General features: G+C 55.1%; 1 protein-coding gene across 2 annotated transcripts in view; it reads right to left on the bottom strand.

The window, feature by feature from the left end:
* Nucleotides 1-368: 368 nt before the first annotated feature.
* Nucleotides 369-11,238, bottom strand: part of LOC133057242 (protoheme IX farnesyltransferase, mitochondrial) — a 108,193-nt gene continuing 97,323 nt past the window's right edge. For both annotated transcript variants that reach the window (XM_061143519.1, XM_061143520.1), the window contains one exon: nt 369-2,223. In XM_061143519.1, the coding sequence (XP_060999502.1) occupies nt 1,731-2,223 (493 nt within the window). In that variant the 3' untranslated portion in view covers nt 369-1,730. The remainder of the gene's footprint in view (nt 2,224-11,238) is intronic.

The raw sequence follows: 11,238 nt of genomic DNA, 5'->3' as shown, positions 1-11,238 counted from the left end.
AGAGTGACGAGGGCGGGGAGGTGAGGGGTTCGCGTGGAAGGTTCTCTCTCGTCCTGGGGTCTGAGCGCCCAGGGGCAGGGGCCCTGTTCGTTGTGCAGACCATGCAGCAGGAACTGTATATTCTGAGCAGGAGAACAACAGGTCAGGAGGTCAGGGAGGCCCCCAGGCCCACTTCCAGGGCGATGGAAGGGAGACTGGGTGACTCTGAGCAGAGAGTGGGGGGCGGGGGGGCTTCCCTCAGTTACGCCAGCTGCTCCTTTCCACCCCCGCGCCTGCTGGTCCCATAGCTGCTCGTAACAGCCAGGCAAGTGTCACCCGTTCTGCCAGGAGCCGCAGATGGAGTGGAATGACGCCACACACACTGCGGCTCGCGGTGCAGGTTTATTGCAGCAGAGAGAACCCACGCGCCTTACAGATCTGCGGGTTGGGGACCGCCAGCCAGACGTGACTTTGTCAGTTCCCGAAGCGCGACCTGAACACAGCCGAGTAAGTGCAGTCAAAAATCAGATGCTACCTCCAATCGCTTTGGGCAGTTTTCAGAGAAGGGACATGTTGCCAGGGTTGTTTGAATGTGGCTTAAACTCCCAAATAAATTCCTCCCAGGGCAGCAGTGCCCCAGAGACAGAGTAACTAAAACATCCTGTTAAGCTTCAAGGCCTTAGGGCAAATGGGACGTCAGGTAACTGGATAATGAGGCAGATCTGGGGGGCTGGGGGAACCACTGGTGTCAGAGGCCACCCCTGCCTGCAGGGACCTATGCACCCCCTGGGAGGGGGAGGGTAGAAGCATCCCCACCAGAGGTCTGGCTCTTGCTTCTGGCTCTGCAAGCCGCTGGCTGTGTGGAGGCTAATTTCTGAGTCCTGAAGATAGCAGGGTGGAAATGTGTTTTTCACCGAAGGAACAAGGAAAGCTGTGAGGGCTGGCTGGCCCAGCTCAGCCCCTTGACTTCCCTTCTTACTGGGCCCTGGGCCCAGATGATGCCTGCAGCAGTGGTTGAAGAAGGAGAGGTGGGTCAGAGCTGGAGGGGCTTCTGGCTTTAAGTCTAGTATGCCCCTTCTAGAAAGAACGGCTCTGACACCACCTGTGTGGTACAGTGGATGTCAAAGATGCCCTCGGTTCCCTGCAGTTTCTGAAATGCTGCTACCTAACAGGATGGGGACAAGGGCCAGTCTGAGATTCCCAGGCAACCGTTTGAATCCTCCCTGAGAAGGTGGGCAGCAGCCAGTACTTGGCGTTCTATTAGCATTTGAGGGGGCATGAGGCTGAGAATGTGTGGGGCAGAGGGAGCTGGGCCCGGCTCATTCACAGAAGGGGGGCTGCGGCCGGCAGCTGCATTTACTCTGACGCAGCCTGTGAGGGACCAGAGGCCACGGAACCACAGATATCAGCGTGCGAGTGAGTACCTTGTCTGGCCTCCCCAGCCGGCAGGTGGGGAGCTCCGAGAAGCAAGGTGAACCTGCACTTCGACCTGAGGGAGAAGACGAACCAAGTGGTGGTCGGAGGAAGGCCTCTGTAACAACCCTCAAAGGAAAACAAGCAAATAAACAAAAAACCCATCCTCTCCTTGTGTCAATCTACAGAGCCACCCCGATTCTCATTTGGGGAACATTCTGGATATCACCATGAAAAAAGTTGTCCAGTGGTCACTAAGCACCAAATTATTTTACAGCCTCGTTTCAAACGCAGCTATTTTGCTCCTGGTGCTTTGGAATAACCAAAATATTTCTCGCCTAACAGCAGAGTGGAAAAAAAAAAAAAAAACCCGAAAACCCTGCGCGTCTCCCTGGACGTCTTCTGCTTTTCCCAGAGTGGGCGGCCGTCAGCTCCGCGGCGCGTCCGCGCCCTCCTCCCCGACCCGCCGCTTGCAGGTGAGCATCAGCAGTAGGAGCAGCGGCAGGTGCCAGAGGCTGCAGAAGAACAGCTTCCGGGAGCTCTTCCGGTCCGCGTCCCGGTAGAACCGGAAGCCGAGGTAGGAGATGTACAGGTTGATGGGCAGGGCGATGACTGGGAAGGTCCAGGTGGTGACGTCCAGGGCGGGCGCGGCAGCGCACATGGCGAGCAATGCCAGGCAGTGGCGCAGGGCGACGCGCCGGCACAGGGCTGGGTGGGTGACGGACATCATGCAGTAGCCGCCCCGGGAGTAGTCCTCGCGGAGACCCCAGCTCAGCGCGTTGAAGTGAGGGAACTGCCAGGAGTAGAGAATTCCTCCCAGAAGACAGGCCCCTGCATGGAGGGGGAGGCGGGGGAGACGGGGAAGCAAGACAGGCTGTCGTCAGAGGTTTACACAAGCATCCCTTCCGCACCCACAACGGCGGCGGCCCAGCCTGAGCGCTGCACCCGCTCCCACCGCATCCCCAGCCTCATCCAGGTCCTCTGCTCAGAGGCCGAGATGGAGATGGAGGAGACGGGCTGGGGCGCTGAATCCTCTCCTGCATCCCACGTCCTCACCGCTGGGGCCGGAGGCTGGGCACCTGGGTTCCCACGGGGCTGAGCACCTGCGGCTCCTGCTCGAACCCCCCACCCCCCACGTGCCCACACCACGACAAGGAAGGACACATTCAAGGGCAGCACTGTCCCGGTGAGAACACTGGGCTGTGCTCTGCTTCCCCCAGCTGGCCTGCGAGTGAGGGGCTTGGATGAGGGGTGGAAGGACCCTCCTGGCAGCTCCCTGCTGGGCACCACCAACAGAACCGGAGTGCCGTGGGCAGCCCGGGAGATGCGGGGGTGGGCACCACAGACGGGGCGCAGGGGTACACGGTCCTCACCGCTGGGCAGTCACCTGCCTGTCATCTGCAGTTTTTTAGGACAGATGAATACCTGAGCATCTCTTCTCTGGAGCTGGGTCTTCCCTAAAACACCCTGGGGTGAAGGCTACCAGTTACTGAACACCTATTTTAGGCAGATTTTATCATACTCATGATGGCTCTCAGGTAGCTCAGAATCTGCCTGCAATTTGGGAGACCCGGGTTCAATCCCTGGGTTGAGAAGATCTCCTGGAGAAGGAAATGGCAACCCACTCCAGGATTCTTGACTGGGAAATCCCATGGACAGAAGTGCCTGGTGGACTACAGTGCACGGAGTCACAAAAGTTGGACACTTGCGACTAAAATAACACATAATCCTCATGAAGCAAACAAATCAGACAATGCTAAGTTCTCTAACAAGAGGTGAAGGAGTAACTCGGCAGGAGCCTGTCTGATTTTCACCCTGGTTCCCCTGCTGCACTGGGGCCGCGTCTCCAGAGGGGGCTGCAGCCACTCCTGGGAAGACAGTTCAGGTTCATTCCTCCTCTCCGAACACAGGATGTGTTCCCCGAGTGCCTACTAAGAGGCCAGCATGGTCTGGGCAGGCTGTCAAGTCCCCCCGTCCATTCTGACTCTATCTTAACTAGCACATATACATCTTAGTTCATGCGAACACTCTCCAATGTGAACACTGTAAAGGCAGCAGCTTCTATTTGTTGAATCTGCTGGCAAAGAAAGGATGGCCTGGCACCCACTGGGGACGACCCTGGATGCCAGAGAGGCAGCGGCCAGCAAGGAGTCCAGCGGGTAGGGAGTGTGCAATGCAGTGACCCTGATGGCTGCGACTCAGAGAATCAAACAGGGCGACAGGATGCGTGACCTGGGAGTGACTGCTCAGGGAAGAGATTCCCAAAGGTGACGGAAAGCCGCGACCAGCTCCACTGTCCCGCGCAGAGTGGCCCAGTGTGTCTGGGGCGAGGTGAAGGCTGCGGTCAGGCTGTGTGTGTGTGTGTGTGTGTGTGTGTGTGTGTGTGTGTGTGTGTGTGTGTGTGTGTGTGTGTGTGTGTGTGTGTGTGTCTGGGGCGAGGTGAAGGCTGCGGTCAGGCTGTGTGTGTGTGTGTGTGTGTGTGTGTGTGTGTGTGTGTGTGTGTCTGGGGCGAGGTGAAGGCTGCGGTCAGGCTGTGTGTGTGTGTGTGTGTGTGTGTGTGTGTGTGTGTGTAGACAGCGTGTGAGGGCAGAGCCCCCAGTGCAGGGGTCACCAGGGACAGGTGACGGGGGCAGACACTGATGCCTTTCCTGCAGGCAGGGAACACGCACAGTTCTTGGTGGAGACGTGGAGGTTCTCTTGGAGGCTGTCTTAAGTTTGCCCATCAGACATCTGTCCCGTGAAGACGTGGCAGCTCGTCCACAGGCCCCGTGGAGAGGAAACATCCGGGCTCTCATGCTCCTGGCACTTCCTATGGGCAGGGCTGCCCTCACCTCACAGATAAGAAGGATTAATCAACTTGCCTGAGGCTCTTCTGCACCCCTGGCACCTTCTCCTACAAAGTTGTTGCCACACAGCGACTGACACTGGTGGCAGGGTACTCTGCCTGGTGGTCGGGCTTCCCAGGGGGCACTAGTGGCAAAGAACCTGCCTGCCAATGCAGGAGACATAAGAGATGTGGGTTCAATCACCGGGTTGGGAAGATCCCCTGGAGGAGGGCAGGGCAACCCACTCCAGTATTCTTGCCTGGAGAATCTCACGGACAGAGGAGCCTGGTGGGTTACAGTCCCTGGGGTCGCAAAGAGTCAGACACAACTAAAGAGACTTAGCACCCACGCGTGCCTGGTGGTCATCAGAATGTTGGCCACACTTGGGAGGAGAGGAAGGCTTGTTGGACAAGGAAGACTTGTCTGTTTATTAAGATAAGAGTGCTGGTGCCTTAAAAAAAAGTTTGTCCTCCTACAACCACACAGACGATATTCTTTTTGACAGTGAGCACCCTCAGGGAATTAGCCGAGACAGAAGGCAAGGGTGGACCACCCAGGTACAAGTGAAGTGGAAAACAGGGCGACAGAAGGCCCGCTTCTCCCTCGTGGTCTGATGACAAACTAGAGCCGTCTCCGGATGTCAGAGGGACCAGCACGGAGGAGGCAGTGTGACTGGTTCTTAGGGCACTGGCCACTGGGAGGCTCTGAGCACCGCACCAGCCCAAGGGGACCAACAGGACCAAGTTGTGTCCCCTGGGGACCGGCATCGCAATCATGTAGAGCTGGGGGAGGGGACAGGTAAGCCAGGGCTCAGGAGCTGTGCTGCTCTTGAAATGGCCGAGAAAGAGCCAGTGCAGCTGGGAAACCAGGCTGGAAACGGTGGAAACATTAGGCTCCCACGTGGAGTCTCGCTTGTCTTTTTCGAAAGCCCTTTTTTTTTGTGTGCCAGCCGGAGTGTTCTGTTTTGCTCAATACACATTTTCAGTTATGCTTCTCCTTAAAATAACATAATTAAAAAAAAATCATTTTCCTAAGAGTAGCACGCTGCTTCCTCTGGGGGGAGAAAATTGGGGTAGGGGTGTTTGGCTCCTGTCACAAATGAAAAGAGCTTTAGAAATCACAGCTTAGCCTTAATGGATTGTAATCACACGTCCCCACCCCCGCACAGTTCTCCTCCACCGACTGCAGCGGCCTCAGCTCCTATGAAAGATGTGAAACAAATGACTGTCTCCATCGAGATAAGGCGGGCAAGCACAGGAAGCCTGGAATTAGTCCGGGGGCCTTGGGGGAACCCACCTTCCTTGTGGGGGAAACATAAAGCCCTCAGTTTCCTGACTCGAAGGCCTCTGCTCACCCTTGCCCCCACAGAGCAGTCAGTTTGTATTGGGCCTGTGTTCTGTGACAACAGATATTGACTGTACACCCACTATAGGGTAGGCTTGGTCTGCCCTCGAGGCCCTCTTTCTGCTAGAGTCTGCCCAAGGACAGAGACAACACATGAGGCACAGCCCGGGGGACGTCACCTTCGGTGCAGGGCTTGAGGACAGCTCACAGGAGCAAGACCTCAGTCGGCCCTGGGGAGGTCAGGGAGGGCTTCCTGGAAGAGGTGATATGTGACCTGAGATCTGAAGATGGTCTCTTTGAGTTTCAGTCCGTTCACACAAGCCATGTGTGTCCTTCTTTTCGATGCATGTCCTCATTTTCCTGCCTCGCTGCAGAATCTTCATATCTACTGGGTTTAATCGCATCCAGAAGGCAAGCCTGCTTCCTTTCTTTTAATCAAATATCTGTGGGTCGATGAATATGCAGAACACGGCAGTCTGTGATGGTTGCCGCAACTGTGCCTATGACTTTCCAGAGGATAGGTGAGGATGGACGACTCCACGATCCTGTTTGCAGGCAATTCCGGAGAAGGTCCGGGGGTCGGGGGCCTTCCTTCCTTCCCTCCGCACACACAGAGAACACGGGAGCTCGCCGACTATGCTGTGTGCATGGACGTGAGGAGAACTCCTAACTCCCGGCCCCTCCCTGATTAGGGGGGCACCTAGGTGAGCAAGGCCAGCCAGAGTCTTCCCAGCCACTCCTGGAAAGTACTCTCAAAGCCTCTCTCAGCCACCTCCACACCGCCCTGACGAGCGGAGAGCCCCACCCTGCGCTCGGGCCCGTAGCATGAGGCACTCCCGTCGTTTTGGGGAAACCGAGTCAAGGTGATCCCCGCCGAGTTCCCGACACAGGGGAGATGAGACGCTCCAAGCTAGAGCTCCAGCTCTGTCAGAACTCTTCCAGAAACTAATCCCTTCGGAATGGACTTCAGTGATTTCAGCTCGCTCGCTCTCTCTGCTGCCCGGTGGGCTCACATTCAGCCCTTCCCATTCCGACCCCAGCCACTCGCTGCCAGCCGCTGTCCACGCAGGGTCTTGAAAAGGAGGAAGAGACGCGGCCCCAGCCTGTGCTGGGCTCGGGGTCCTCCCTCCCTGGACAATGGGCTCCCTCTCCACACGGCCCCCACCCCTTGGGAGCTTCGGGGTGATGAGCTCATGTAAACTGGGGGCTGGCTGAGGGGTGGGCTTGGCCAAGCCTGAAGCTTCACGGCCAGCGATTTCAAAGCCTTGTTTCCGAGGGTGAACACGAAGGCGCCCGGGGAGACCAATCAGCCTCTCCCGTGTGACGAGCATCCAGGACGCCGCAGAAGGTGCACGGCGACACAGGGAAGGTGAAAAGTCCCCTGGAAATAGGAAACGGGGTCGGAAGGGCCGCCTGCCCTTGAAGGTTGTCTGGAAGGGACGGAGAGGGATAGACAGGCAAGGCAAGGAAGGGGAGATGCTCATCCTTTCCCCCCACCCCGTCATGGTCCCCGCCCGCCATCCACAAGCAGCCCCTTGAAGTTTTGTTTGAAGTGAAGTCGAAAGCAGAGGCAGCACAGAGCCCTGAGTCCCAGGAAGTCAGGGCTTCCCTCCTCCCTTCCCGGTCCCTGGGGTTTCCTCACCTGCTCCCCACGCCTCAGCTCACACTCGAAGGTCTGTCCCTTTATCACACAAACACGAATCTGTTTGCTGAACAGAACTGACTCTGTACTCCAGGCCGGGCGGCGTCCACCGAGGCCCAGCTCCTGTGATCCTGACCAGCTATGTGACCCAGGGATGACAAGGCCGGACGCTGTGTACCCAACGGTCACCAGTTACACTGCTGACCTCCAGCTCGCGGTGTGTTTCTCATCCCTTCCTGCTTAGGAGTTTGTTCTTTCGGCTTTGAAGAGAACAGAGCTCTAAGTATTGTTTGGTTTGCTGATATTCCCGTAGTGTTCCCTGTTCACCCTGTCTTTAGAAATGTCATCTATCTTAATAAATCTCGTGCTCTAAGGCCAGGTATAGAAAAATCTCACACGAAAGGAGCTTACTCGTTTTCTAGTCTGATTTCGAAGCGAGGCAGCATTTTAAAGAGAATCTTCAAAAGTGTTTGGGTTAAACGCCTCAATATTGGGTTAAGCCCTCAATAAATATCTGTGGAATGAATGAGTGAATGAATTCTGTCCTACCTTCTCACCCTGGAATGAAGGAGGTAAATAAGGTGAGACAGTATCTAACATTTTGTAGTTTACCAGCAGAGGCTAAAAATCCTCATTCTCTTTTTGTTTCTAGAACCATCCATCTGTCGAGTGTCACTTCCTGATAAGAGCTTGTTCCTGAGTCCTCATTTGTACCTGAAAGTTGGCTGACATAATTAATGTCGACCACACAACATCGGAATTACAGACCAAAGGCGAGTCACAAGCCTCTACGAGCCAGTCACCAGACCCATCCCATAAACTCCCAAGACCTGGGACTTACGCAGACTTAGGGAAATGACAAAACAGAATCTGAGCCTTTTTAAGACATGGGGGGGCAATGGGAAGGAGAGGTGGCTTTGGTATGGAGGAGGAGGGGAGGGCAGGGACTTTAGCCTGAAGCCCCTGAGATAAATAGACAGTCTCCGGAGGTAAACACTGTCGAGAGGCTAATGCGTGTGGCTCCAGAGCCAGAGTGTCTGCTGTCGGGCCCTTACCCACGGTCCCCACCCCCCGACCCTCCCTACGGCCCGCAAGTCACCACTCTCCTCGCTGGCCACTGCCTGCAGAGTCACAGCAAGCACTTCCACACCTCGGACAGCGAGCTGGCTGTGCTAGGGGCCGGTCCTCTTACTCAATCTTCCTGAGTTTTAGGTGGTAAGCATTTTTAATATTTTCTGCTAACAGCAGTGAAGCCAAAAAAAAAAAAAAAAACAAAGCAGCAAAGTCATTGGGCAGGTGGGAGGAAGGGTCTCAGAGGGGAATGGACACAGGAAAAACCCCTTGTCATGGTCACCTTTATTGACACAAAAGAGTGTTTTCAGGCTGAGCCCTGGCCGGGGCTGGCCCCCTAAAACCAAAATTCCCCTGGGAGAGAAGAGCCACCTGTTTACCGTTCTTTGTGCAGCTGCAAAACAGCGGACACCAAGAACACCTACCGTTTGTTTAGCTTTTACAATTTCCACCCATTAATCTGTTTGTCTTCACCCTCCACCTGGCCCCTCAGTCCTGCTTCACAATCACCGCTTCCTCCCTGGGCTGGATTCCCAAGGGGCGGGTCAGCACGGGCACCCTCACCACTGGGGCATCGAGGCCACCACCGGGAGAAGTTCTCTCTCACGTGTGATAAAACAAACCAGACAGCAACGATGCCATCATGGGGAAAAGAAGCCAGAGCCCCGGGCTGTCCTCACGCTTATCTCATATCTTCACTGGAGGCCAGACAGAAAGCCCTTCAGCGCTTGGGGCCCTGAGGTCTTGATCGCCCCATGGCCACCACAAAACCACAGAAAGATCCAGATGCTAAGAAGGGGGAAGGGTAATTCCAAACATGGGATTTCTTTACTCCGTCAGCCGTCTGCGAAGCACTCAGTTTTCTGCAGCTACTTAATCTGGTATCTTTCCTCCCAACGGGGTGGCCAGTTTCCTTCGAGGCAGGACCTTCAAGGTGAGGCTCGGGGATCCTCATTGCACATGGCCCCCAGCTGCAGCCCCTCACTTGTGATCACTGTCCACCGAGCCCCAAGAAAGGGCTTTAGCATAGGTCTGCCTGGTCAGGGGCAGTGTCTATAGAGTGCCGGGGCTGGAGTGTGAAGTCCTAGCTGACCAGCTGGGGCAGGTGAGCCGGAGTGGGGAGGGCACGGATGACGTTCCCATGCAGGCACTCATGCCTCCCGGCCCCCGTGCACGCGCTCTCTTCTTCTTGGAAAGCACTTCCCCTCTTCAAGTAAACGGGCCGTGACTTATCTCAGAAGTCACTTGGCTCCAAAGTCTTCGTGGACAGCCTTGGGGGGCCAGTTAAAGGGAACCCAGAGGCCCCGCTAAAGCTCTCTGCTCAGTGATCGCCTGCCTGCCTGTCCCTGAAGATGCTGAGACAGGAGGAGTCCGTGGGAACTGGACTGGGCTTCGGTGCCTGCATCTCTCGGGGCCCCGCAGGGAGCCAGTTGGGGGACGGTTCAGCAGGGGTGAGCCCAGCAGAGGGTTCTCTGTCACCACCTAGCCCCTCTCCGCAAACGCCGCCCCCGCTCCCCACGCCCCCCGGCAGCAAGTTCAGCAGAGATTTCTGAACACTTCTGTCCTCACGGCTGCTCCACGGTGATCAGTCTTCGGAGGTTTAAAGACAAGAAGGGTTGGAGATACCACAGGAGGATTTTTTTTCCCCTCAGAAGGGCTCCTTCAAACAAACACGACCCCTAAGATAAGAACCCAGAAGAGATATGACCACCTCGGTGGATAACAGAAATGACCCTGATACCGCATCAGTGACAGGACCATCTGCCATGCCCTCGGTCCAAATCTCTTAGTGTTCCCAGGGCATTCTAGCAGTGAAAATGCTCTCTGGTTCTGTCTGTTCAGACTGGCTGTTCTCAAATGTGGTCCCTGGATCAGAGGCATGAGCATCACGTGGGAACTTGTTAGAAATGCAGGTTCCCAGGCCCCATCCCAGACCTACTGAAGCAAAGCTCTGGGGGCAGGGCCCAGGAACCTGAGTTTTAACAAGCCCTCCATCCAGGGACACTGATATGCACTGAAGTTTGAGAACCATCGTTTTGGACTCTAGCTGGTGACTTCCGTGTTAGAAAATGCAGTTCTAGAAGATGACAAAACTATAAAAAATGCTAGCCAACTTAGTCCCTGAAGTCCCAGGAGTACAAATCTTTCGACTGTATTCTCTCAGATTCTGCCTTATTGTTTGTGTGCCATGTCCTCCTGTTCTCACAGCTGATGCTCAGAGATACGTGTCGATTGATATCTGGTGGCTGACTTCGGAATATGTTAATTTTTCCATCTCTAAAATGGAAGGTACTTATTCACTGATTCATTATTTCATTTATCCAATTCATTCAAAGATTTATGGCTTAGCTTGAGTTGGCTCTGCCTATCAAATCAATATTTTGAAACTCTTGAAGCAATCTGCAGCATGACGTGAAGTAGTATTACTCTTTTTGTATAAACCTGACGAGGCTTTTTGTTGTTTTAGTCACCAAGTTGTCTGACTCTTTGTGACCCCATGGACTGTAGCCCTCCAGGCTCCTCTGTTCATGGGCTTTCCCAGGCAAGAATACTGGAGTGGGTTGCCATTTCCTTCAGGGGATCGTCCTGACCCAGGGGTCACACCCATGTCTCTTGCATTGGCAGGTGGGTTCTTTACCACTGAGCCATCTGGGAAAGCCCGACGGCGCTTTAGGTGTATGATTTGATCTGTGGTGGATTAGGATTCTGGGGGCAGTAAACCATGCCACTGCTGTGTTCCCCTCAGTGCATTTTAGAGATTTACAGCGAAGGGATGTAACAGAAGTCAGTCTCAAAGGCCACAGAAGGACCTTGCGTGTGTGGTTACACAGCCTGTCAGGCTGCTCTGCACTACACCAGGGTCAGTCCAGGCAGTTGAAGGCTTGTTGCTTAGGATTGAACGTTCATTCTTGGGCTGTGGTCTAAACAAAGCACAGCCTGGCCTGAGCTGCTCTGTGTGAATGA

This window comes from Dama dama, chromosome 5 (assembly GCF_033118175.1).
Source record: "Dama dama isolate Ldn47 chromosome 5, ASM3311817v1, whole genome shotgun sequence".
NCBI lineage: Eukaryota > Metazoa > Chordata > Mammalia > Artiodactyla > Cervidae > Dama > Dama dama.
Note: the sequence above shows the minus strand (reverse complement) of the source record. Positions and strands in the feature narration are given on the sequence as shown.